The sequence below is a fragment of the Cricetulus griseus genome, chromosome 5 (assembly GCF_003668045.3).
Source record: "Cricetulus griseus strain 17A/GY chromosome 5, alternate assembly CriGri-PICRH-1.0, whole genome shotgun sequence".
NCBI classification, from domain to species: Eukaryota; Metazoa; Chordata; class Mammalia; order Rodentia; family Cricetidae; genus Cricetulus; species Cricetulus griseus.
The window spans coordinates 126,561,999-126,589,976 of record NC_048598.1 but is presented as its reverse complement, the minus strand read 5'-3'; the positions used below and the strand labels follow the sequence as shown (position 1 = coordinate 126,589,976).

The window sequence follows — 27,978 nt, the reverse complement described above, 5'->3', positions numbered from 1 at the left end:
GCTCTGCTGTTTCCTCTTTGTCACTGGAATTCTCTAGAAACTGAAAAACCCTGGCCAATACCAGCCACCTCTCACACGGGACACTCCTTACCAGGAGAGTAAGAGCCACAGTTCTGAGCCATCAATTCCTCCAAAGAGCATTGTTTATCGGGAACTGTTGCCACCAACTGATTACCCATTGCAAGCCTGAAAGTTGCTTCCTACCATCCACTTAGCCACTTTCAGGCTGACACACAAGGGAGAAACAGGTATAGTTACAGCCGCTCCTGGCTCTGCAGGCTCCAGTGAGAGATCTCTGCTTTTCTTTCAAGTTTCCAGAGGCCCAGTAGCTTCCAGAAGGCTCCTCCCTCAACTACCTTGGCCATTGCAGGGGCAAGAAGACACCACTACCAAAAAGGATAAAATAAGTCTTTATTTATATTCTTATAGTAAAGGGGGAAGCCTTAACTTGCAAGACAATTCTTGGGCAGTATGTACAACATACTTTTTATTTCCATGGAATGGAATCAAATACCGACTGAGACTACAGAGTATACACTAGAAATCAGCAAAATGCCGGCAACAGAGTAGGAAAAAGACAAAGAAATGAAGCCTAAAGACATGAAACCCTTCACTGGGATCTGCTGACCACAGCCAGAGCCAGGGCTGGATCGCACAGTGGCGACAAGTTCCAGGACCAGAGGGAGGCAAGTAGGGCAGGGAGGCTGTGCTGGGCTGTGGGTTTAGTACCAGGTAAGTCGCTCTTGGTATTTACATACAAAAGTTGGCTCTATTTCTTAGAAATACACACAGAAAGAAATGAAGATTTGATCATTGCTTTATGAATCTGTCGCTTTACAATATCGACATCATCAGAAATAGGGGCATTTCATTCAGATTTGAATTTCAGTAGCAGGAAATAAATATCAAAACATCATCACTGGCCCTTAATACAAAACCTCTACCCCACCTAAGACTCCCTCCCTGTCCCACCCACAAACAGCCACCCCACCACTCCTGGGAGGCCATTTCACTGCTGCCATCTCCTATACATACCAGTGTCACGTGGCCTTCTGTAAGGCTGGCTCTGCAGGCTTAAACAACTGAAGAGTGAAACATGCCAAGGATTCTGCAGTTCTGTCCCCGCTTTCCTTTTATACCACAAACTTCTTCAAGAATCTGGTCTTTCAACAGGATCGATAGCTTTTGCAAAAAACAATCCTTACAGAGGAGGGGGTTAATTCTGATTACTCCAATCTGGTCATCTTGTCAAAGTAGAGCAGTTCAGAGAGTCACAAAGTCCACCAAACAGAGGTGAGGGGACTGGGAGGGGCCCGGTGCAGCAGGCACCCTCCAGGCACACGCTCTGAGGGCTGGAGGAGCTGGGGGTGGGGGGGAACACCACGTACACAGAGGTCTGGCCGGCTGTCTGTCCTCCACAGAAAGAGCTGCCAAGTTAGGGTGTTTTGGTTTAAAATTTCTGGTGGGGACAGGAACCCCTGAAGGGAATACATTTAAAAATAGTGGACACAGGGACCGGATGAGAGCTGTTGTCCAAGAGCTTCTATGCAAAAATAACAATTAATAAAGAGAAAAGGAAAATAAAGAGTCTTTCAATGGTTTCAAGGGTTCTAACGAGGAACTGAAGAGGATGAGACGATGGAGACGACAGTTTTTATTGCTGGCCTGCCCCACATGGCTTAGCTGGCCTCCATCCGGAGTTTCTTCCTGCTCTGGGGCTCTTCAGGCTCGGACTCTGAGCTGGAGTCTGAACCCCCATCGAAGGCAGAGATGGTGCCGCCCTTGGCGTTGGTGTAGAGGCTGTTGTCTGAGGAGGGGTAGTTGGTCTGCAGTTGGGCACTTGACCTTGCCTTCTCCAGTGCACGGACTAAAAGGCAACCAAGGGAGCATGTTACCACCTTCTGGAGATCCGGAGAAAACAAGTTTCAGATTCAGGGTCCAGCCTGTTCTTCCTAAGGGTTTGCTTGCTGGCCCCCAAGGCACAGGGTGGCTCAGAAATCATTCCCTTCTGGTGGCTGTTCCCCCTTTTCCTTCCCAGCTGGGCTTACGGGCCCAGCACACATGGCCAGCCACTCTGCTATACCACCCTGAAGAGAAGGCTTGTGATGAGACACCGTCCTGCCATGGACCCAGCAGAGAGACCAGAGCAAGAGTTCCCTGTTGGATGGAGCAATACAACGACAGAAGAGAAGCTAGCCTAGCAATGCCAGGCTCCATGAACGTGTGAAGGCCCAATGATAGCAGGAAAGGATGACAAAATATATTGGGTCAAAGAAAACTTTTGGCTTGGCTTTTATGAACAAAATCCACTTGGAATGACAAGCTGGACACTTGGAAGCAAGTCACCAATACACACAAAATACCTGGGCTTTTCAACAGACACCCCTACATGCAGGCTGCTTGGCCCATCATCCAACCCGCTGCCACCACCCACTGCCCATCCCTTGGTTCAGCTCAGCTTGAGCCTGGAGGATCAACCCTTCATGTTATTTATTTTATGTGAGATGTTCTAACCCAGGTGGTTACTTGCATTTCCTTTTACTTGCATCTTCCATGAGGGAGGAAGAGAAGTGAATTCCCCAGGAACAAAGAACTTGATCAGCTCTCGCTTTCCCCTGTGGTTGTAGGAAAAGGCGGGTGTGAGCATTGGAGAACAGCAGGGGCCTGGCCCATAGGCTGCCCTGATTGGACTACTATTGACAATGGGGAGGGCTCACTGTCCCTGAACTCCTGGAGACTCTTGTACTTACATGGCACATTCTACTCCAAGGACCTCAAAGCTCTGTTCAGATACCTGACACCAGGTGTGACCCTTACTGCAGGCAGAGCACCTGAGCCCCAAGGAAGGGAGAGATCAGGCCAGAAAAGATACAAGCCTTTGGATGTTCAACTCCCTAGCTCCTCCATCTCCTCACTGGAGGGTCTGGTCCTTCCTCAGGATGGCGCTAACACTCAACTTCGAAGGCCCGTGGAGCAGGGCTGAGGATGCTTCTGAGGCATGGTCCTCTGGCTCTGACCGAAGGCTCAGGTGGGAAAGGCCCAGCCTGGCCGGGCACAGCAGGGCCAGTTGCCCCACGAGCTTGGCTGCTCACCTTGTTGCTCCAGAAGAGCATTCTGCCGCTTGAGGTCATCAATGTCTTGCTGGTGCGTGTGGTTTTTCCTTCGCATATACTGGATATACTCTGTTGCTTTGTCTAGGATTTGGGCCCGGGATGCCTGTTGCAATATGAGAAAAAAAACCATGGGACAGAATAAAGACCAAGTCTGCATAGCAGGAGAACCATGTCTTTCCCTGGCAACAGCATGAGAAAACAAAGGCTGAAAACAGGAGGGTGGGCAAGATGGAAAAGCTGAGGAAAGAGTAAGGTCTAGCTATGGCCTTTATCCCAAAGTGCCTCCTGATCCACAGAACTTACCTACACAAAGCTCAGCTCTACCAGGCACCCCAGACTCAGAGCTACAGTAGCTTATTTACAGCTACCAGCTAGCCTGTGGATGGCCCAGGCTTACAGCCTGTCTGACTCTGAACCTGTGCTCCTCTCATCTCTTCTGGATCTTTTTCTGATAGTTTTTGTCTGAGATAGGGTTTTAAGGCCAGGCAGCCATGAGCCAGAGTCTCAACCCTCTGGGGCTTTTTAGTTTACTTTAAAGTCTTCAGCTTGCCATGCCTGAGACAGGCCAGCCTTGCACTCACTTTGTAGCTGAGTCTGTTACTCCTGCCTTTACCTTCTAAGTTCTGGGACAATTACTCCCAGTTTTATGTGGTGCTAGGGATTAAACCCAGGACTTTGAACATGCTAGACCCAGCTTGACTACATCAGAAGATGTCAAAACACAAAGAAAACTCAGGCCACATATACTCTGCTAGGGCCTGGCTACAGGCAGAAGATTCAGAATGACAATATCATGGGCTGGCTTGGAATAAAGTTGGCTACATATTTTTCCAACAAGATCTTAAGACTTCACCAACCCTCAGACTATTGCTAAGTAGGCTCAACTGTACAATGCTCCTTCTGTATCACTATTTTTGTCTCCTGTCTAAAAAGACTATCATGAAAGCTGTAGATGCTTGATGTCAACACAGGAAGGACATGTAATTGGGCCATCTCAGGAAACAGCCACACCTCTACAATTATAGTAGGCAATCTGCAATCTGGGCCTGGTGCATCAGGGGAACAAGTAATATATGTCAATAAAATGGATAACAGGTTACTGTTTACTGGGCCCCTAGAATCACACTGTTTGGAAGATCCCCACCAAACTACACAAATGGCCAGAGTTAAAGCCAGGCCACCAGCCCAGCATATAAGACAGTACAAAGACAAGCTGAAGGCCAGGTAGTACAGGGGCCCTGAGTCTAGCATTCATTTCAGAGGCCGAGCCATTAGGAAAGCCTTGCACTCTTGACAGTTCTGCACTGTATGACAGGGCTCCAAAACAACAGTGAGGGGAAGGCAAAGAACACACCAATACTCAAGCTGGCAAACCTAAATTTACTCATACTAAATCCTAATGATCAACTGACAGGCTTCAAGGTAGTCCAGGTGAGCTGTGTAAGGCCTCAACTTTCACCAGTCCTCGAAAACACTAAAACCTCCTGGCTTTCCTCTTATAGCACCTTCAAGGTGATCTGCTCAAGAGGAAACCATCCCTATTCAATCAATCATTTTTATCTGGTAAGAGTTATGTGCAAAGCAGACATTGTGGGGAAACAAAATGAGTTAGTCATGGCGTCTTTGCCCATAAGCTTAGTTACTGTCCAGTGGAGAAGATAAGTATTATCTCTATGCAGACAAGCCACAGGCAGTACTAACAAGTGTAACCCGACTAACAGATTACAAATGTCAATGAAAAGGCAGCTTCTGGCTAGGGTGACAACCCACCGTGTGCTAGACACTGCCTTAGCATTGCATAGGACCTGACACCCCCATCTGAAATAGTGAGCTCTGTATCAAAACATGGTAGAGCCTGTGAGAAGAGGTCAGAGCAGCACAAGGAAATTAGGTGAGGTAAGTTGGGTGTGTCCCTTTAGCTGAGTGGTCAGCCTGTGTTGGAGGAAGGAGGTGACCCAGCAATGGACACTTCAGTGGTTCTCATTTCCTCAGAGGACACAGTTGGCCAAACAGGGAGTGTGCACATAATTAGTAAGGAATAATTAAAATACTTTGCCTCTATGACAGAAATGTAACTGAAGCTGCTTAGTAGACAATGGCAGGTTGCAGGGTAGGGATACAGGAGATGGAGTTATATTACCTACCTATTTGTACCTGCAGACATTCCTGTCCATGGTTGCTCCCAACCGACTAGAAATCCTCTACTCTATCACTGATAAATCCTTATGCATATTTACACCTTCATCTCATCACTGAGCCCAGGTCTGCCTTGAAACTGTGATTTTCCTGACTCAGTCTCCCAAGTGCTGGGATTATAAGCATGCCAATCTCTTTTTAATTTGCCTACTTTAAAGCTGTTTTTTCTTCTAACAGTTCCCAGAAGGCAGCATTAGTTCTTAACCACCTGTGTGCATCGGGGACAAGGGGAAAAGGCAGAACCTGAAAACGAGAACACCTGCAGATGGCCAGACATGCCTGATGCTGAGCTGCAAACTGCGCAAGCCTGCGCGCTCCTAGTTTCTCTTTCAGATACTCATGACCGGAACCGTGAAAGTAGCATCAAGAGAAAAGTGAGTGGTGAGCACAGCAAGCCAGAAAAGGGAACACGGTCCTCTAGGTGACAGCAGTTTTCACTACAGGGGAGTTTTCAGTGAAGACTGGATTATAAAGGCCCTAAATAGTGCTTTGGAGACAGGAGGTCCCTAAAGAAGACAGTTTTTTTTTTTTTTTTTAATTTAAAAAATTTTTTGAGACAAGGTCTCACTACATAGCTCTCTGGCTGTCCTGTAACTCACTCTATAGACCAGGCTGGCCTCCACCTGCCTCTGCCTCCCAAGAGTTGGGGTTAAAGGCATGCCTCAGCACACCCGACTAACTGGCCTGATTTAAATTTTTGTTTTCTTTTTCAAGACAGGGTTTCTCTGTGTAACAGTCCTAGCACTCACTTTGTAGGCCAGGCTGGCTTTGAACTCATTGAAATCCACCTGCCTCTGCCTCCCAAGTGCTGGGATTAAAGGCCTGGGCCACCACTACTGAGCCCTGCTTTAAATTTAAACCTAGCATTCAAGGCAACCCTAATGCTAAATCCTTCCTCTAGCCCCTGCTAGATAAAATCAAAAGTTCCCTTGGTCACGTGGGCAGGGTGACCCAGCCAACCAACAATTCCAGAAAAATGGTCTGCTCCACTTTGTTTTGTCCTTTCCAGAATACTCAAAAAAAGTCTAAAAAAATTAAAAACAAAACAAAACACAGCATAGAATGCCACAAAATATGAAATTTACATCCACTCCAGGGGAGAAAAACAAAAGGTTAGAGTCCGAAAATGCTAGATTCACCTGCAATCTACACATCTCATCTTTTCAAACCACACCAGACTACGTGAGCAGCCACAAGTAGATGGTATGGGGAGGGCCCCTCCCAGCCTTTATGAGTTCATAGTACTCAGAGTACAATAAAGATGAAGGTCCTGGGATCTGTGGCACGGACTGGAATGGCTCTAGGCTTTCAGTTTCTGTTTTCTGAAAAGGCTCTCAGGCAGCTGAGTCAACTGACAATGTCCACATGAGTTCTGTCACACAGAGCATGCTAAGTAACAGGTCAACCACTGCCTTAGAAGGCACCCCCAATTTTTTTTTCTATTTCATTTTTAATGTTTATAAAACACTAATTCTGCCTTTCCAAGTAGAAATGGCTCCTCTAAACAGTTTGGACAGAGCTGTTGGACAGAACAGACTGTGGCTGAAGCGACTAAAGAGGTAGCCACGCTATATATATAAATAGCAGCATAAAGATTCACAGAATAGATGCTGGACAGCCTTGTCAGTTCTTGTTGCAAATCCAACTGAAACACAGAAGGAAGAACAACCACTAGAACAGAAAAAGCAGCAGCTCACATGGAGTGCTACCTGCCAGTACTAGGTACCCCATACAAACTTCCCTGAGAAGAAACTTACCTGATCCGTTAACTTGAAGGCAATAGTCAGAATTTGAACCCAAGTCCTGGATAACTTATATTTTAGGAACTGAGGCATCTGGGTACTAACTTTAAAAGAGCAACAGAACAGCAGAGAGAGAGTTATCATGGAGAGAAAAAGTGAAGATGAGGACAACTTCAGGAGAACCACTGCCTGCAATCCCAGCGCTCGGGAGGCAGAGGCAGTCGGATCTTTGTGAGTTCAAGGCCAGGCTGGTCTACAGAGTTCCAGGACAACCAAGGCTACACAGTGAAACCCTGTCTTGAAAAATAAAAACCAAAAAACACCAAAACCCTAGTCAAGGTGGTTTCCTTAAAGTAGAGTCAAAGCGATGGTGAGCCAGCTCCAAACAGGCGCCGGCCAGGGCTGAAAAGCAAAGGCTGAAGACTAGTCTTTTTGGTTAAAAAGAAAAAACAAAACCAAACAGTAACAACAACAACTGGGTTGTAATAGTAGCATCAAAGAACACTGTTTTCTGCAGGTGAGACCTAAACAGGCTCCTAGCAGAGAAGAAATGCTGGGTGAGGAAGAGCCTGAAGATGATGCGAACAAGCTAGTAGGAAAGAATCTGCCGAATAGGGCAGGCAGGGGTGGAAAGGTCAGCTTAGCTCCCCAGTGCTGCTGGCTTCACTGCCTCTTAGCAACCCAGAAAAGGGGTGAAACCCACAAGGTGCAATGGAGAAGACTCCAGGTTTGGCCTGAAGGGAAGGAAGGTCAATCCGTTGTCAGGAGGAACACCCCTTTCTCAGAAAACAGCTAACAGAGGCAACCTACCTACGTTTCTTAGCAAAACTCTACATGTCACAAAAGGACTCAAAGCATTCAAAAGCAGCTGATCCTACTTAGACTCCTGAGGCTTTTTTATGATTCCGAGGTTCATCAACACAGCCATGTCAAGGTTATTAAGTCCTAGTTAAAGCAGTGGCTCCGAACAGTTTCCATACAGGGCTGGGGAATGACACAGTGAGCAGAACTCACATAGCATAAGAGCAGAACCGACTCCCCAAAGCTGTCTTCCTCTGACAGCCCCCCTCACACACACAAGGTTAAGAATCCCACACATTCTAGTTTTCAGTCTTACCAGACTTGCTCCTATATAAAAAGCCAAACTGGTTTAGACAATAGGGCATGGGAGGCAAGACAGAGCACAACAGCCCAGGATCATCAGCATCAGGACTACCTCTGCTCTTCCCTGGGGGCCTGAAGCCAGTAGCTCTACTAGTCCCTGTTCTTCTCCAAGGCCAGATGCCAGCTGGCAAGGTGGGCCATCACACCTGCTGTAATTCCAGCATCTGGGAGCCTGGAGAAGGAGAATGGTGAGCTCAAGGCCAGCCTGGCTTACAAATAAGACCCTGTTCTTGAAGAACCTCAAGTGGGGAGAGGGCAGGTAAATCTGGTGCTCATTTCTGTTGAATAAGCCACTCTCTGGAAATGAAAATTAGCAAATCTGCATAACAAATGTGGGTCTCCTTTAAACTAGTTCACTCCAAAATGGAACCATCAGTGGTAGCAAGGGAGGTTGAAGGCTGTGAATTTCCCTAAGGCTTCGAGCTTCCAAGGCCCTTGGCAGGCCTGGCTGACTGCTAGGAAGACACAGAGATGACAGACCCTGCAAGACTTTAGTTTAAAGGTCAAAAATTATTTTTCAAACCTCACGGGCTTAACTGTAACACGGGGACCCTGATTGAAGTATAGCATTTCCCCCATTGAACTTTGTCCATAGAGAGCAAGCACAACTCATAGCTCACTGAAGAGGAAATGAATCTAGTGAATAAACATGTGGAAAAGCATTCACTTTCACAGGTAATAATCAAAAATGTAAAAGTAATTACTAGTTTTTGCCTACTAAGTTAGTTATCCTCTAAGGGGGAAAAACAAAACAAAACAAAACCCAGTGATGGTGAAATTGAGACAGTCAAACTCTAGGGATTATAAAAATTTAAAAGTGCACAAACCCAAATTGATAACAGAAACACTCCTAATGACTAAATGGAAGGGACAGATCATTTGGGGAAAAGCAAACTATGTAACACTTTTCCCATGGCAAGTGTCCTACAAGAAGACCTGAGCAGAGCACACAGACTGACAGAGTTCTGGGTTTCTTAGACTTTATCTATTCTATGCATTAGGGGTGGAGTGGTTTCCTCACATAGCTCACAACAGCCTCAAACCCACTAAATAGTTGAGGCTGATCTTGAAGTTCACCTCCCAAGTGTGGAGAGTACAGGTGTGTGCTACCATACCTGGTTATACAATGCTGGGGACGAAACCCTGGGCTTCAAGTATGCTAGGCAAGTTCTCCACCAATGGAGCTACATCTACAGCCTCTGGGTTGAAAAATAATAATGTGATGACCATTTTCTGTCTCATTAACTGGAGGGTAACACAGGGAGTAGACTTTAGTACATTATGCAGTGTGATCCCACATTAGCTACAACACTATTGAATAATGAACACTTGGAGGTGATTGGCCTGAGCTGCAGTGATCACGTGTAGAATGAATAAATAGAGTGAATAAATAGAGCCTGGGCATGGTGGGACACACCTATAATCCCAGCAGTCCTGGAGGCGGGAGGATCAGGAGTTCAAGTCTATTCTCAACTACACAGCACAGTCTGAGGCCAGACTATCTGAGACCTTGTCTCAAAACAGCAACAAAAACAAAAAAAATACCTTTCTCTCTAAAAGAGAAAAAGGGCAATGCAACCAAAAACTAACATTAAATTTTCAATAATTTTGCCAGGCAGTGGCAGCACACACCTTTAATTCCAGCACTCGGGAGGCAGAGGCAGGCGGATCTCTGTGAGTTCGAGGCCAGCCTGGTCTACAGAGTGAGTTCCAGGACACCAAGGCTATACAGAGAAACCCTGTCTCGAAAAACATAAAAACAAAACAATTCAATAATTTTAAATATAGAAATTATGTTTTAGTATGTTATCTTTAATTTTAAATTTTTATTTTTTTAAATTAAAATATATCCACCTCTCCCATTCTTGCCCTTCACCTTCTCAAATTCATGGCCTCTTTTTCTATAGATTCTGCTGTTTTCACCTCTCACCTCACAGAAGTGCTAGGATTACAGATGTGAGCAATCACCTCTGGTTTTACATGGGTCCTGGGGATGCAAACTCAGGACCTCAAGCTTACCCTGCCACTTCACCCACTGGGCCAGTCCCCAGACGTCGCTCATTAGTTTTTAGTAGTACCCTCTATAAATTCTTACTGAATTTACATGGAGCTCTATTTAGCTATGTTGGTGGTTCAACATTAAATGTCAACCAGATAGTGATGGTCAAAGAATTGTAGGAAAAAGAGAAGCTGTAGCTGTGTTAGAGAAAAAGACAGACTTGTTTTTTCTTTCCATTCTTCTGTTTAGCAATTTTGTTCAAAGTCAACAAAGAAAAATAATGTTTAAGGGAACGTCTAGATCAGTCTCTACCTTTCTCAATCTCAACAAACAAAAGGAATCTATCTCCTGGTCCCCCCCTGGGAAAGCCCCATCCCAGGCTCTTCTGGACTTTGGGGATGATCCTCCATTAGTCAGAGAATTAGGTGTAGGAACATGGATTGCATCTGCCTTTGCAAGCTAAGCAAGGTCAGGGCTGACACTTACTAAGACAGAGGAGAGCCTATGGAGCCACTGGAATTAAAGGAACAAGAAAGGGTTTTAAGGGCAAAAGAAGTGTTTAAGAGAGGATGGAGGTGGAGACTGGCGAGGGTGGAACGCAGGCAGGAGATAATGCCTGGACATGGCCCTAGAGTTAAGATATCTGGATCCCGAGGCTAGAGTTTGATCTTGAAGAGGACTGCAGAGAAGTTGACAATGGCATTTTTGGACAAACAGAGGCAGTAGACACACTCTTCCATGATACTAGGAGGGCTGCTAAGAGAAAAGAGGCAAGCAGGACTAAGTTCTAACCTGACTGGTCCACAAGAAGACCTTGGAGGTTAGACACAGGAACAGTTTGTAAGAACTAAACAGAAGCTGACACTTGCCCAAAGTGGAGCTTGGCTAATGAGTAATGAGGTGAAATGGGCAGGGCTATGGTTTATATTCCATTTCAAAGACAATCTACCAACAGCTCTGAAGTGATGTATTCAGTGTGGCTAGAATGAGTTGCCTGCCTTCAGGGCACCTACAGGAAAGGGGCATCTCTGAGATACAATACCAGGACAGACACAGAGTTCCTCCACTAGGGCTGAGAGACAGGCTCCCTGCCTTGGTGGTCCTAATGACGGCACAGCACGGCCAACAGTCAGCAAAAAATCAGGCAAACACAAATATTGGTAAGCTGACAATGGGACTGAGTATTTGCCAAGAACCATTATATTCTTTGCCAGAACGAAGCTACTGTCTTAAAACACTCCTGTCGTATTAAGGAAACCAGACTTGACCGCTCTGTCTTTTAAATGTTGTTAGATGCTAACCTCTTTCTCTGCAGTACGGCCAGACCCTCAAGAGTAGACACTACCCGTTTGGTCTCTACACTTCTACAGCACTCACAGGGATACACACAGGAGAGGTGGGTGCTGTCCTTTTCTTTGAAGGGCTGACTCTCACCACAACCACAGAGGGAGAACTGTCAGGTGCTGGATCTGCAGATGGTGCACAGCCCCCTGCACTCTCACACCCAAGTCAAGACATTCTGAGCTGAGTGCTGACTGGGAAAATCAAGGCTCTTTCCCCTTGTTTGAGACAGGCCCTCACGTAGCCCAGAGTGACCTCAAACTTGGTATATAGCCAAGGATGACCTTGCTCTCTTGATCCTCTTGCCTTTGCCGCCCAATCACTGTGATTACAGGCATGTAGTGCCATGTCTAGCAAAATCCTGGGTTTAAATGCTGTTTGTGAGGTTATACTCTTTCCATGCATCTCTACCAGGAAGAAATCCATAGCATGACTGCCTGAGTTTAAGAAGCAACATTAAAATGTGAAAAATTCCTATAAATTGCTGCCCGGCTGCACATGGCAATGGTGAAAGCAACCTTCTATTGCTATTGTTGACCATGATAGGCAGAGAGGCGTGGCTATAAAAACATTCTGAACTGATACTGGATTAATTTATGGGCTAGAGGATAAACTTTTACTCTCACATAAAGACAGAGTGATGCGCTGCCTACAAGGTCTTGCCTCCAACTACCAAGTCAACAGTGAGCAGGGAGGGAACGTGAACCACTGAGTAACACCCCTTTAGAATCTACCTAAAGATTATGAAAACAAATAACCTCTACTTAAGAAAAATAACATCTTTCTATTAAAAGGGGGGGTGACAGCTGATGTTCCTCTCATTGTTACTCTGGCTGACTAGCCCTAATTTCATTCCATCTTTCCCTATAAGCTCCACCTCCAATTGGAAAACTATGAGAGAGAATAAATCTAAATAGACCACCGACTGGAATGATCTACTTTCTGGGGCTGAGCGGAGAAGTGTGAATTCAGAAAGAATCTGTAGACTCTAAGTGATCCTTAACTCTACATTTTGGTGTAACCTGAACAAGTATTTTCATAGTAACTCCTGTGTGACAGACACACTGCTAAGATCAATGGATCTATCTCAAGAAAGCTCCCAAGAAATGACAAGCTTTAAGTATTAAAGTAAGATCTCCTATATTGTTTTATTCTTTACAATCTCATACGTACATGTAACGTACTTGGAACATATTCCCCATACTCTCTGCACCCCTTCCACTGAATCCCCCTATTTCCCAAAGTGCTCTCCCTTTACCTTTGCACTCACACATGCACCTATCCCACCACATTTAACTAATGTTGTTAACATGAGTAGGGGAAGATTTTGTTTGCATGAGATAGGTCATTGTTAGCCTAACAGGCTTTAGACCTGTGGCAGTCTTCCTGCCCCAGCCTTTGAGTGATGGAATTATGTGTGTGTACAATTCTATCTACCAGGCTTGATTTCCTCAAAATACCCTCAGATGCTTATCCTCCAGCACTATGGCAAGATGAAATTCAGCAGTCCCATTTTATTCCTTGTTCTGGTACAGGCTGGGGTAATGACGTTAAGCAGGCTCCTCATCTTTGATAATAGCAGGAGCAGCGACAACAGTGATTGCCCAATGGTGATGGCGCCTCATAGAAAGGCTGTGTTTGAAACAGGGTCTCACACAGCCCAGGATGGCCTAACTTACTATGTAGCTGCTGACAAAGACCCTGAATTTCTAGTCCTCTTCCTTCATCTCTTAAGTACTGGGCCTGCAGGTGTTCAATACCACCCAGCTTACTGGTCTTTCTTTTTTAAAGAAAACTATTTTCGTGTGTGTGTGTGTGTGTGTGTGTGTGTGTGTGTGTGTGTGTGTGTGTGTGTGGAGAGAGAGAGAGAGAGAGAGAGAGAGAGAGAGAGAGAGAGAGAGAGATTGACTGATTCCCTAGAACTGGAGTTATAGGAGGTTGTGAGCCATAATGTGGGTGCTGGGAATTGAACCTAGGCCCCCCAAAAGAGCAGCATATACTCTTAACTACTGGGCCATCTTTCTTTTTCTTTTACAGAGGGTAGGAGGAACTAGTGACAAAGTCTCTCTATGTAGCCCAGGCAGACCCTGAACTCATAGTTATCCTGCTTCAAACTCCCAAGTTTTAAGATTACAGAAGACAGGCATTTTAAGTGAAGCTTATTTTGTCAGAAAAAGAAACAAGGCATAAATGGAGTTTGTGTCTTACATTTTAAGTTTCCTCTCTTGCCAGATATGAGGATGCTCTCATGTCATTCCAATAGCTAGGAAGCTGAGGCAGAAAGATGACTATAAATTCTATGTCAACCAAGACTACCTAGGGGGTTACAAGCTTCACCTACAGTATAATACCTCACCTCAATAAACAAACAAACAAACAGAGTGTCTGCCCTATGCTAGACAGAGTGGCACATGCTTATGGTCTTAGTGACTGAGAGGCTGAAGCAGAATTCTGAGTTCTGATCAAGCTACATAGCAAAACTCCACACCAAATTTGAAAAAGACGCCCCCCCCCAAGTATTTTGGTTAGGATCCAATTTAATCAATGTCAATTTTTCTCTATTAAAAACAAAAAGCAGAGGCAGTTGAACTCAGTGAGTTCAAGGCCCGTCTGATCTATATAGTGAGTTCTAGAATAGCCAGGGCTACATAATGAGACCCTGTCTCAAAAATAAGTAAGAACAAACAAAGCAAAATTATGTGTGTATATAATGCCTATGATCAAACTCATTGCTTTGCATATTTAAAGACATACACAAGGCCAGGTTTGGTGGAGCAAGTCTTTAGTCCCAGCACTTGGGAGGCTGAGGCAAGCAGATCTCTCTCTACTTTGAAGCCAGCCTGGTTTATATAGTGAGTTTTTTTGACAGCTAGGACTATATAACAAGACACTGTTCTCACAGAACCAAAACAAACAAACAAACAAACAAACAAACCCCACAACAAACAAAAAATCATATACACATGAAACAAGATCTAAATGAATGAATGAATAAACAAATATAGATCTCCACACCTGGGAGCCTGAAGCAGGAAGACTACTGTGAATTCAAACCAGTTTGAGAGCCACAGAATAAAACTTTATCTCACAAAACCAAACAAATAAAATTTTTAAAAAAGGCTTAGACACATATCATATGATCCCAACATTAACTGTGGAGTCACCTGGGACATAGCAACAATCTAAGCTGAGCTCTCTAAAACTTACACAGAACAGTAATTTCAGGACTACTAACATAATGTCACAACTTTAACCATTGCAATTCAAATCAAGAGTGAGTCAATTTCCTTTGATTCCAATACCACATTTTAAGAAGAAAATTGCAAAATGTAGTGAGAAGTCAGCCTGAGAGACCAAAGGGTTCCGGAAGTTAAGGATCCCTGCACCTGTGAAACCATTGGCAGACAGAATAATGAAAAGTCATTCCTTCACATGGCAAGAGGCTGAGTTCAGCCAAAGTTAAGAGCAAGCAAGACAGGAAGGACTCTGACATAAGAACAGCAGCTAGTGAACTGACAGACAATCTGGTTCTCTTCCCCTTTTATAAAAAAAGAAAAGAGAAGACTAAGCTGCAGCACTTAGCAAGCAAACACACAAGTAAGTTACAATACAGGACCTGGTACCATCCTCTCACCCTTTCAAGTTTCCTCAACTGGCCCTGAATGATCCGCAGACCTCCTGCCTGCTATGACCATCACCAGACAGATGGACAATTCATTGCTTCCATGAAATCCACTCAAAGGCCATCCTGCCAGCGAGATCTGTCTGTCCCAATTCAAGTTCCACCATTCCTTAATTTTCTCCATAGCATTTACACAGATACAGACACACAAACACACACACACTCTCACACACACACACACACGAAGCCCTAGCTATCAGGAACTTGACATGTAGTCCAGGCTGGACTCAAAAAGATCCACCCGTCTCTGACCTTCCAATTGCTGTAACTAAAGGCATTTGCCACTGCCATGCCTAGCCAGTACTCATACTTTTTAAGTGATTCCTTCATCCCTATCACTTCCTTCCTAGAATAAAGATTTGTATTGTTATTTCTTGCTACGAACAGTGGCTGGTATACATAGACCCTCAACAAATGTTTGCTGAAAGGAGTAAGTGAAAGGGCCACAAATGACAAACTATTCCATTTATAAGCTACCAAATTCAAACCTTCAACTTCCTTGAGAAAGGAGGCGACAGGATTTAGTATAATAAAATTATAAGGACCTAAGGAAGAATGTACTATTTGAGGTGAGACAGGATGAATAAAGGAAGAGATAGCTATGGCTTGTGACCTACTCTTTGAGTGTGCCTCAGAAACATCTGATGGCTTGTTATGAGTGTGTGTTCGCAGGCTCACCTCCAGGAAGTTCATCTGGTGTTTGGATGTAGGTGGTTCATGGCCCACCCCTTGAAAAGAACATCCTCAGTATCTTATTACATGTGAGGCTGAGATCAAGGCAGCTCTTGTCCATGTAGCTCACTGAAATGCTGCTAATGGACCCCGTGGTATACAGAATGAGCACCAACAGGTCGGACATGAATGAGAGATAATCTTTTGCACAAAGGGCGCGTCTCTATAGTCAGAGATTTCCTGTGGTACTTGCTCAGTGTTAGACTCAGGAATGTTGTTATTCCGGTAAGTACCTTGGTTCAAGGCCATTAAATCAAATACATACTAAGTGGGCTTAACCCACAGCAAATTCTGATTTTGTAATACTGTATTCACATGGCCTATTTGAGTTTTCCCTTAAGCTTAAACTTACTCCATATTTCAACCACACAGAAGGCCACATCATAGACAGAAGAGAAACCACAGCTTTTCAACGTTTTTTAAACATGAAAAACTTAATCTTGGATAACCAAACAAATTTAGGACCCCTACCACAGAACTAAAGCAGTAAAGCCACTTAACGTACATCTAAGAGTAAAGACTACTTTTATTAAAAGTGTCTCTTAAACATTCGTATTTATTTTCTAGTCCATACTTCTGTACCCCGTTTTTTTCTCCCTTAGGCCATTCCTTTAAAATAAATCTGTTGGAGATGTGAAGAAAAAAGAAAAAAAAAAAAGTGTCTCTTAAGCCAGGTGTAATAGCACATGCCTGTAATTCCAACAGGCATGAAAGGCTGAATCATTAGTTCAAGACAGTCTGGCTGTACAGTGAGACTCTTTCAAACAAACAAGCCAAAGAAGTATATCTGTAGACACTTATAAACCTAGCACTTGGGAGATGGATGCAAGGAGCATCATAAGTTCAAGGACATCATTAGCTACATAGCCAGTTCCAGGCTGCCTATGCTATGTGAGACCTTGTCTCAAAATAAATAAAAAATTGTGTTTCTTTTTTTCAGTATTGGGGATTACCCTCAGGACCCACACACAATAGTAGGCCATTCCACTGCTGAGTTCTTCCCTCACTTAACATTACATCAATAACCCTCAAAAATAATACAAGTATCCTCCCCAGTTTACCATTTATTCTATGGAAGGGCTGAAGAAAGAAGCCTGTTACACAGCGTCAAGGGTGGAACTAATTGTGCAAACAAATTTTTTCTCTATCTTCCAAGGAGTGACCTAACCCATAGGCTTTTGCTCAAAGCTTTTGTTTTTTGAAGACAGAAACAGCTGGCTCCTGCCTCTCCAGGGAAAAGAGCAGTTTCTAAAGGCCTCTAGGGAGAATGGGAATGGTTTCCTTTTACTTCTCTTTCATATGAACAAGTCTCTTAACTCTTGTTCCATGGGTTACAATGCTTTTTACACATCTTGGGAAGAGTGGCTGTCAGGGTTGGAAATCACTGGTGCCCAGGCAGGTTCACAGCCCTGCCTGCAAGTGTTCATTTACACTAAGTACTAATGCTGAACTGAACAAGACCGATTCCCACAGAGGTTTAGGGGATCACTGGCCCGGAAATCTTTAGTGATCACAAACTAATTATGGACCAAGTTATACACTACAGTACATAGGTATATAGTTATGATAATGTCATGAATGACTAATTTATCTGCCTAGCATGACAAGGTCCTGGGTTCAATCCCCAGCACCACCAAAGAAACAAGTAATTAATGACACGTATCTCCAATTTTGCAAGGCCACTTTTTAGGGATGTCTCACAAACACCTCTATTACAAATGATGTTGTTTTTGCTAAAGATAATCAAGAACAACTGAGATATGTGAGAATCTTCCAGAGAATCAAAAACATAAAATGAAATAAATAATAAAAACAGGAGACCGTGCCACCTGATTGCCTTTCTTCACAGAAGGGAGGGCTGTCCTGTTCCAAGCTACTGGTGGGCCAACTGATTTGTCAATAAACTCACCTTTTCTCCTTGGAGTGACGGGACCGAGTCCCGCAAACTGTGAAAGCTGTCTTTGATGTGGTCCCTGCGTTTTCGTTCCAGTGCATTATGATGAGCCCGTTTGTCAGCCTAGGAGAAATGAAGACAGAGCATGTTAGGAATGCCACTCCTTGTCCAGGTGGATGTGGTAAAGCCTGGAAGTGTGTGCAGTCAGCGCTGTCCCTGGCAAGTGGACTGAGAAAATTTGCAGAGTGAGATGGACAGTTAGGAGTCTCCAGAATTAGGCTCTGTTAAAGAGGGAGAAAGGGGTGAGTAAGGCTTGCAACAGGAACATCCAAAGTAGCACGGTGGATCCAGCTCATGCACAAGTAAAACCGAAGTTATTCAAGGAGACAAAGTGTGACTCTCCTGCAAGTGTCCCCAACCTACGTGATGGAGCAGTTGCCAGTCTGTGGTTGCAATGTAACTAAAGAAAGCTCCAGTGGGCTCCTTCCTAAGATATGGTTACTCTACCATGAGACTGGGGGGCGGGGGTGTACTTCTGTCCACTTGAAACCTACCATCCAAGGCTCTGCTACAGGTCACCAACATACCCTCTCATCAGGTCATACAAGAGAGCTCCAAACCTCTGGAAAGCCCAGTTGCATTTGAGGTTATTATGACATAGCTGACAGATGTGCCAACTGCACTTGGGTTTCCTCTCACAAGGCTGAGCCAGAGAGGCACTTTTTGGGTAGCAGACCTTCTGACACATACATGCTCTTGGTAAATTTCCTCATGCACATGCAGCAGGTCTGGCCCATTTGGCACTTTTCTAAATACCCTAAGCAGCCTTTAACCTTTCCTGCTTGGAATTATAAACAGTCTGCTGGTGAGGCTCAGGACTGCCAAACAATCAGGAAGGGGAAGGCAGCAGAGCACCATGCTGGGGAGCACTGCCAAGGAGCTTCATCTCCCTCTACACAGAACACAAGGACTACTTGAGCAAGAACTTCACCACACCTCTACTTCAGGAATTACAGAAATACTCTTGAGCATTTCCCCAGACTAGAGCAGGCTGTGCTGAGCTAGCCTAAAGAGCCTGTCTGCACATTAGAAAGTGACCTGGCTAGTAAGCCCAGACAGAGTACCAGGAATTTTGGAAATGCAACAACAAGCATAAACTTGGTTTGACAATGCCATTTCCACTGAATCCTTGTACTAGAAAAGATGGGCAGACAGAAATCAGACAAGAGCAATGAGAAGAAAAGGATTAAAAATTCTTCTACTATCAAATTCTAAAACCTAAAAGTCTCTGACTCCCCCCAGGGGAAGAGCCTGGAGACCCTGTAGACTGTTTCCCTTCTGATTTCTCAGAAGCCTCACCTACAGTTCTGTTAAATGGGCACACGTTCCCATCACAGTCACCATCTTGAAGATGGGGCACAAGCTGGGAGGATTCCTAAATTATCCTGTCTTAAACCTCAGTTCACTGTAAAGCAAAGGATTTTCTTAACTAGTCATATAGAAAATAGAATGAGGAATCCGAAAGGACAATTAAGCTTGGAAAACCAGGTAACTTGAGGGTAGAGGTGTTATCACTGTATTATAAAATACTAGGGCAAGCAAGATAACCACAGCTGCCCTCTCAGAGCAGTGTAAATTAAGTTAGCTTGAAGGAACTACATGTCAATGCCCAGGTAAACCCGCCTGTCACAATACTCGAGGACAGAAGAGATCTAGGACAACATTTGGCATGCACTAGGCCTCTGGTGTTTACTCTGTAATTTTCAAGATGGTCTATTTACATGCAAACCAATTGCTCAGCTTTGGTCTTCAGCAGCAGCCTAAGATACTCTGTCTACTAAATCACCCTGACTCCTGGCCCTCCTCCCAGCTTAAGAGCTGTGCACAGAAGCAGTGATACCAGCTACCCACAATGCCTCTTGCTGATACAAATAAAAATCCTAATTGTCTGTTTTCTTTCTGGGAGAACCCTGAAAATCTCAGGCAGTTAGAACTAAGATGGACTTGGTTTTCTGAGGGCCTGTGCTGTAAGCAAGGAGCTAAGTTGAACCTAACACCGCTGTCATCCCCAAGATGTACCACCCCTCCCATCTGCTGAGCACTGAAAGGACTCAGACGGACAACAGTCTTTTGGTTGGAGGACTGTAGTGAACTTGGCCATAGACCACGAGCAGAAATCTCGGCTTCTCATCTGGGGAGTCAGCCAAGTTAGAAGTTGGCTCAGCTAGGAAAGGCAGCAGGCCACTGCCTGGTAGAAAGCCTGGGCTGGGGACTGTTGTTCTCCAAGCAGTGGATGGAATTTCTGTGGTGGTTCCAGACCCAATTTAACTAGCAGAACGGTGGAATCTTAGAGCAATCCCTCCTGCATGTCTATCCCTCAGCTGTTATGCCTGAACAGAGACAGCCACAAGGATCTATTTGTTTTTCCTTGTCCCCAAGCCTCATTTGCAAGCACACGTGAAAAACATGCGGAACTCACATGCCTAATTCCAGGCAACTCTGAATGAAGTGGCATTTCTAGTGCTTACAGAGCATAGGAAAACTTGACACACCTTCACACAAGGCTGAGAGTTCTCTCTGGAAAGTATTTCTAAGCTGCATGCGAGGATGGTACCCCCAGCCCTGCATGCTGGGCCAGTGGCTGACTAAAAGATTGCCTTGTTAGCCAAGTTCTCTTGTTGACAAGCTCATTCCCAAAAGGCCAAGATTTCAGAGTTGAGAAAGAAAAACCAGGTGAAGACTCTCAGCGTAAGGTGCTAGAGATCCTCCCGTGAACTCTTTACAGCAGTGCAGCAATTACAGTAGTGGAACAAACAACTCAGATGAGTGTTAGTGCGCTCTCTCTCTCTCTCTCTCTCTCTCTCTCTCTCTTCTCTCCTCCCTCCCTCCCTCCCTCCCTCCCTCCATCCCCTGTACTGTCTGGTCATGCAAACACTGGAAACAGCGGTACCCTTGTGGAATAATCAGAGGTCTTCTTGGGCTATGCCACAGGTTACTAAATGACTCCCCCATACACATTCTAGGAGCAGTGGCTGGTGGCTGCTCATCGCTTGCTCTTCAACATAAGAGTTGCAGTTTCTGTCAGAAAGCCTTTTATCGGCATGCCCCAGACTAATCAAAGTACTAGGGTCTTTGTGATACCAGAGAGAGGTCCACAGACGCTCACCAGGAACTACGGCACCAAATTGCTTCTGGCTTTGAGGTCTATGCCACGGTTTTTACTCAGTCTCAGTTTTAGTTCAACCAAACTATTCCACACTGGCAGACAGAAGAAACAAAATCTTTACCTATGATTTGTCCACCTCTCACACTAACAAGTACACTAACTGAGTGCTGCTCAATGTCAATAGCAATCATTTTCTTAGTCACTAAACTGGCAGGAGGACACAGAAGCTAAGGAGACCTGTTCAGAATTGAGGAACTGTCCCAAGAGTATTTCCTTTCAACTTATTGCAAGAGAATGCATCTTTATTCACAGCACCTCACTAGTCAACAACCTACTCTCCTGCAGGACCTAGCATGGAGGAGGAGGAGGAGGAAGTGTCTTACTGTAAAAGGATGTACAAAGTTCCCCAGAATGGCATTTCTTCCAAGCTGCTTGATATCTACCTGACTTACACACAGAGGGAACCTCCTCAATGCCAGTGCAGAAAACCCTCCATGCAGAGGTAATCTGTGTTATCCTTAGATAGAGGATGTTAGATGTATTAAGTTTAAGAAATGTAAAGGTTATACTTTAGAAGGAGTCACTCATGATTATCAAGCTAGTCTTACTGAACACTAAAAATACTGACAAATACAAAGGTTCCAAATTCTCATACAGTATATTTATTACATCTGGCTGATAAGAGTAAGATCAAATAAAACAATTTCTAAATAAGTTAAAAGTGCTCATTTTAATCAACACAAAAATTGCAACACAAAACAACTGGCAAGTGAGATGAGACAAACCCACTAAGTCTCTAGCAAGCAGACAGTTCCTGCAGTTTCTTTCCAAACTCTTCCGTTTGAAGCCCACGGCCAATATACATTTCTGTGATCTAAATAAATATACTTGTTTTTGAGGCACCTCCATCTTTTGGTGCCTAAAAGAACTTGGGAACACAACCCACACGTGCTATTACACTAGCCATTTAAGAAGAAGGATTTCTTTGTAGGACATTTTAACTGAAGATCAAACTGAAGTTGGGCTTGAGAGCACACCTCTAGTCCCCAAACTTTAGAGGCTGAGGCAGGAGAATCACTGCAGGTTGGAGGCCAAGCTACACAGCAAACTCCATCATAAGCCCCCTGCCTGCAAATGAAAGTCAAATAGGATTCTTTGATCAGCTCTTCTATTCTCTCAGCCTCTTGATAAAGCAACATCACTCTTAAAAGCTCAACAGCACCTTTTCCATCTCCAGGCACACACAGGAAGGAAGCCCACTGCTTCCAGTCATCAGAGCCAACACTCTGAGCAGAAACAAATATGCACCTTTTAGCACTCCTACCGTGCAGCTGATCCCAGGTAAGACATTCAAGTTCCCTCAACTCCAGCCTCCAGAGTGGGCAGTTTCCTTCCTCCCAAGTACTTCCATCTCCAAAGACTTGAGGAGCTGACAAGTTAAAAATACTTTAAACCAGAGAGGTCTAGACTGGGAAAGCACAAACCTATTTTAAACCGGCTACAATACTAGCCAGCGAGTATTTATTGTAACTGCAACGAGTTGAGTTCATCAGATGTGAAGACAATATATGGAGAAAGGCCTCAGGTTTCTTGACCAATTCAGTGATCCTACATTTCACATATACTTTCACTCTTTCTCAGAGAAATTTCCCAAACAGAAATAAAGCAAAAGGAACCCCTTGCATAAAATAACCACCTCAGAAACTTATCTTTAAAATACAACTTATTCCCTTAAAAAAATTAACACCAACCAGCAGGATTCTGCAATTACCAAATTCAGTAGTTAGTTAGTGTTTAGGGTTACTTCCTCTAAGAGCTCACTGTTCAGGAGGGAGGCTGCTTCCGTGTGTAGGGCACCCGTCAAATCAGTTTCACTTTCTGTTAGCCTTCTTCCTAATACTAAGCTGAATGGCCAGAGCTTTTCTTAAGGCTTTAGATAACTGTAATGATATTACAAAATATGATCATCTTTTCATGCGAGGACCCAGAGGACATTTTCCAAATAACTTTTTTTAGTGTGTGTGTGTGTGTGTGTGTGTGTGTGTCGGAGGGGGGGGGCTCACTCTGTAACTCAGCTCAAACTCATGGCCAACCTCCTGTCTTAACATCCCGAGTGCTGGGATTGATCACAAGTGCGAACTGAGTTCCAAATAACTTTTTAAAAGTTCTTCTGCAGGCCTAAACAGATGTTCAGAGTCCACATCTTTTTTTAAAAAATGTTTTTCCAAAGACAAAACTTAATAGTGTTCCCCATTTAAAAAAAATATTTATCATTCAAACAAAATTTCAAATAGATATATTCACAGGGACAGGGAGGGATCCATGTTTCCACCCCATTCATGACAGATGTTCAATTCAATACACTGTGTCTGTATATACCTGTATACCTGCTTTTTCTATTTATGCCATCATGATAAACTTGTACCAGGTAAATCTCAACAAGTATATGGAATTAAAACAAAGGGTCTCAAAGTCCTTGGTTCAATCCCCTGCAACAACAAAAAATTCACTGTCTATGTCCCAAAATGAAAGGAAAAAATTCTAAGCACCTTAACAAAAAAGAAAAAGTAAAAACATCTAGACAAAGCAAAATCAAGTCTCCCAGGAATGGAAGCATTTAGTAAATTAATGTACATCACCACCCCAGTGGACACTTTAAATAGAGGAAGACCTAAAGCAACTCCTTATCATAAAATAAGAAAACTTATTTCTCACTGAAAAGCAAATAGAATTCCAACTCAAGGATGAGCCTTCAAAACAAGCCTTACCAATTCTTGCTCTCTAACTCCATCAAGCCCTGGAGCAGATCTTATACCTGGAGACTTGGAGGAGGAAAAGAAATTGCTTTTTTGTTTGTTTGTTTGTTTCTGTTTTGGTAGAACAGGTTCAAATAAAAACCACCAAGTTCATACTATTAAGACACAGTACCCAGGCATGGTGGTGCACACATTTAATCCCAGCCCTTTGGAAGCTGAGGTAGGTGGATCTCTATGAGTTCAAGGCCATCCTGAACTAAATACTGAAATAGACTCTCTCAAAAAAAAAAAAAAAAAAGAGCGATAATTGTAGCTGAAAAACAAAACCAAAAAGGAATTTGACTTTTAATAGATGTGTAACACTTCATAAAGAAATAAAACATTATTATCAGTGAGGATCTCTCTCAGAACAATCCTGAAGACCTCTGTGATAACTGCACTCAGAATCAACTGGTTCTTAATAAAGTTTTTCTTAATGCTCAGGCAATCTGTGCAATCTCTGAGGCTCTAATGGAGACGAGGCACAACTGAAGAACCTGTTTTTACCCTGTGATTACTAAAGTCCTGCAGCAGAGCTATCAAAGTGGCACCCTGCAAACTTCAGTGCTAGGGATGAACCAGGGCCTACTGAAAGTTAAGTGTCCTAAGGAGCTAAATTCCCAAGCGAGAGAGAGAGACAAAGGTAGAGAGCTCTTGTTTGTTTGAGACAGAATCTCATTCTGTAGCTCAGGCCAGCCTCTAAACCAGGGCAACCCTCTGCCAAAGCCTCCTAAGCACTGGGCCTACAGAACTGGATACAACCGTGGACTCTTTTTTTTTTTTTTTTTTGGTATGTTAAGGCTGGGCCTCAATAAATTGCTGAAAACAGGCCTGAACTTCTGATCTTCCTACCTCGGCATCCCGAGTAAGGGCGTTCACGGGACTGGGCAACCAAGCCTAGTTGCATCCAGCTAATTCTCTATAAGCCCCCAAACAGCTGTTCCACATATCATTTAAAAATCAAATAGCTTCGTGGGTAAAGTTGTTGAGGCCAAACCTGATGATCCTAAGTTCAACCCCAGACCCACATGCTGGAAGGAGAAACCCCACTCCCTCAAGTTGTCCTCTGACCGTTACATGTGAGCCATGGCATGCACACAATCACAAACACACATTAAATAAGTGAATGTAACCTTAAAAAATCAATTGAGTAGGCTGAGGTTATAGCCAGGCCCCGGGCATGCCGAGGGCCCTGGGTTCAAGTCCCAGAATAGCCAAAAACTACACGCAAATACACTGGAAAAATAATAATCTGTTTCTAGCATTTTAACATTTCTCTTAAAGTAGGAAAATCGAGGGAGTGTGGCTCAGTGGTAAAGGGTCTAACCCCAGCCCTGAAATAACAATAAGACCTAGCAACACTGAGCTCACTCTCATACAGCAAGCACCAGAGCTAGGTGGCTTCGGACTTTCTACAAGGGGCATGCATTCCTCAGTATCCCAGTCCTTACCTCTCCCTCTATCCTTGACTACCTCATTACCTAATCCCCACAGGCAAAGGCATTATGGCCCTCCCTGTACACCCTTTTCACCATTGCCAACTATCAAATATAACACTTGTCGTCTCTCTTCTGATCTGGATGTATTCTCAGTCTTCTTCCCTCTCCCTAATCTATACCCATTTACTACTAAGTCTCAGACTCTAAAGACAAGAGCTCATGGTGTCAACCCAAATCCACCAGAGAGACACCTACAAAAAGCTTTAACATCAAAACCCTAAGAAGTTACTGGTAACACTGTATGGACTCATCCGGACACCTTTTAGCGTAGCTGTCTCCTACAATGCCACTTTTCAACCTTTTTTTTTTTTTTTCTTCTCAAATGGAAAGTCAGACCACAAGAAGCTGTGACACTTTCAAGATTTAACTTCTGGCTCCTCCCTGTTTCTATTTTGTTGTTGTTGCTATTGTTGAGAATAGCATGCTTTTCTAGTTTTAAGAGTCTGTGGTGGCAGTCATGTGACTTTGGCTAAAGGCGATTATTACTGTGCTTGCAGCTTCACACAACTGTGCAGATAGTGCTTAAAGCTTACTTGCTCCTAAGTAAACCTGACCTGTAAGTCTGCTCTGAAATAACACTACCCTTCACTTCTCACGTGCCTGGGCTGCATCCTTAACTGAACACTCCAGAACAACTCAGTTTTAGCATGGGGCTCGCTCTCTCACTCACCTACCTACTCACTAGGATCTACCACCTGAGAAGCCAGAATCATAGGATTTGCAGCCCCCCACCCCCCCACCTCCAACCCCAGCTGACTCCACCTCACCTTAGCGGTTAAGAGGAGAGTTTACAAGAATATTAAAAAATAAAGAACGATCACTTTTTCTCTCTGACTCCAAAAAGGACCAAAACTGAACGGAAATGAAAATGAAATGGAGAGTAGGAGACGTACCGCAGATTGAAACCTCGGTTGCTCTTCCTGGAATAAGAGAGAAAAAAAAATAGAAAATATAGAAGTTATTTTTACACTTCGAATTCAATAATAAGAAAGAAAATGCCGGCGGCGGAGGAAGCAGCGGGTGGGGAGTCAGCCCGACACCCCTCCCTCCCTCTTTCCCCTCCACTCTCTCCAGCGGGATCCCGCAGCCTGGTGGGGGTCCCAGGCGCCGCCCCTCTTTCTGGCATCCGAACCGGACAAGAGGGGTCCGGAGCACACTGCTCTCCCCGGACCCCCCTCGGGAGTCAGAGCACTCACTCCCAGTCCCCTCACCCCCAGGATCAACGGGTCCACGGGTAAAAGGAGATCGTGGACCCAAGAAGCAGGTCCTGAGCGCTGGTCTCCTTGCCCAGGATCCGGACGGATAATGGGATCCCCAGCCGGATAGAGTGGAGAGGGAGGCCTCGGCACCCTCCTCCACGGGAGGAGGTGGGGGTCCCAGAGGCCGCGTGTCTGCTCCCACCTTCAGTCCCAGGAGGCCTCTCCGGACAGGACTGGAGGGGAGCGAGCGCGGAGCGCGACGCAGGCGGTCCCGGCCCCGGGGGAAGGGGACGGAGGCGGCGGCGACCCGGCCCCCTCCCGCCGTCGCCCCGCTGAGGGCCCCGGCCGCTGTCCCCGCCTGACAACCCGAACGGAAAGGAAGAAGCCCCGGGACTCACGTCGCTCTCCACCTCGATGTCATCGTTATCGCTCATTTCCTACGGCCCAGGGAGCGGCCACTGCAGCGGCGGCCGGGGAGGGGAGGGGTGGAGGGAAGGGGGAAGTCACCGACAACAACAAGCCGAGTGCCCCCACGCACACACTCACTCACTCACTCACTCACTCACACACACTCACACACACACAACACGGGCGACAACCACCTCACTGCAGCACCCGATCAACGGCGGCACGCACGCCCGGTCGGCCCCCTGACACGTGACCGGACTCTCCGCGCCGGGAGAGCCGAGACTTGTAGTCCTCGAGCGTCTGATGGGCAGGTCGGAGAGCGCCGGAGAAACTACAAATCCCATCAGGAAGCGCACACAATCTTCACCAGCCCCGCTTGTTGACAGAGCGCAGGGCGCGTGCGCGCCGGTGGTGGGTGCGAGAAGTGGCGCGGTGCCTCCCGGGAGATGTAGTCCACAGACCGCGAGTTGTCAGGAGATTTTCCTCCCCAAGCGGCGGAGAGGCTGCTGGGAAGACAGGACACGTGGAGGGAGCTGGGCTTCTGGAGCCGGCCACAGTCTGAGCTCTGGGCGCCTGGCCCAAGGGATTGGGTGGAGGCTCAGGGGGAGAAGCTAGCTGCCAAAATAACACTGTCTCTTCTTGGCTAGACTGCTTTTACATTGTCTTGTTTAACGCTTGAGTCGCTCCACTTGCGCCCTGGGGCGTAACCCTCACGGGAAGGAATCAAGCTGCTGCTGGCCAGGGGGCGCGGTCGGGATGCCCACGCGGACCCTCGGGATCTAGTTTGGGGGAGTTAAGAGGCGATACAGGACAAGCTAAAGGACCTGCCTCGCCGGGGTACACTTAGTCCCAAGAATTTTGCTTTCATTTGTCCGAGAGGACCGTCCTTACTCGGCTTGAATGTTTACAAAATCTCGCTTAGGTGGAAGTAAATAAAACCCAACTGTTTGTCGTAGCCCATGCAGATGAAGGAGTGCCCCAGTGCGGGAGAACCTTAATTAAGAACTGCAGAAAGAATAAAAACGGGAAAGTTGTGCGGCTCCCTGTC

At 45.2% G+C, this 27,978-nt stretch overlaps 1 protein-coding gene across 5 annotated transcripts; it reads right to left on the bottom strand.

Annotated features, from left to right (window-relative positions):
• Positions 1-393: 393 nt before the first annotated feature.
• Positions 394-27,197, bottom strand: Max (MYC associated factor X). 5 transcript variants are annotated; one of them, XR_004770269.1, is made up of 6 exons: positions 26,921-27,197; positions 26,217-26,243; positions 17,879-17,986; positions 3,093-3,216; positions 2,527-2,615; positions 1,729-1,867 (listed from the first exon to the last, which is right to left on the bottom strand). XR_004770269.1 is itself a non-coding variant. In XM_027418324.2 (5 exons), exons 1-5 carry the CDS (start codon positions 26,954-26,956, stop codon positions 1,680-1,682), a joined length of 483 nt encoding a protein of 160 aa, XP_027274125.1. In that variant the 5' UTR covers positions 26,957-27,186; the 3' UTR covers positions 394-1,679. The 5 variants fall into 5 exon arrangements, 2 of the variants coding, with proteins under 2 accessions (XP_027274125.1, XP_027274126.1); XR_003485933.2 differs by having other exon boundaries at positions 1,730-1,867; positions 2,515-2,615; XR_003485932.2 differs by having other exon boundaries at positions 1,733-1,867; positions 2,531-2,615.
• Positions 27,198-27,978: the final 781 nt, after the last annotated feature.

Coding starts and splice junctions, on each gene's coding strand:
- Max (XM_027418324.2), bottom strand. CDS start 26,956: ATGAGCGATAACGATGACATCGAGGTGGAGAGCGAC. Junction 26,244..26,920: donor ACATCGAGGTGGAGAGCGAC/GTGAGTCCCGGG, acceptor CTCTTATTCCAG/GAAGAGCAACCGAGGTTTCA. Junction 3,217..17,878: donor CGTCACTCCAAGGAGAAAAG/GTGAGTTTATTG, acceptor ATATTGCAACAG/GCATCCCGGGCCCAAATCCT.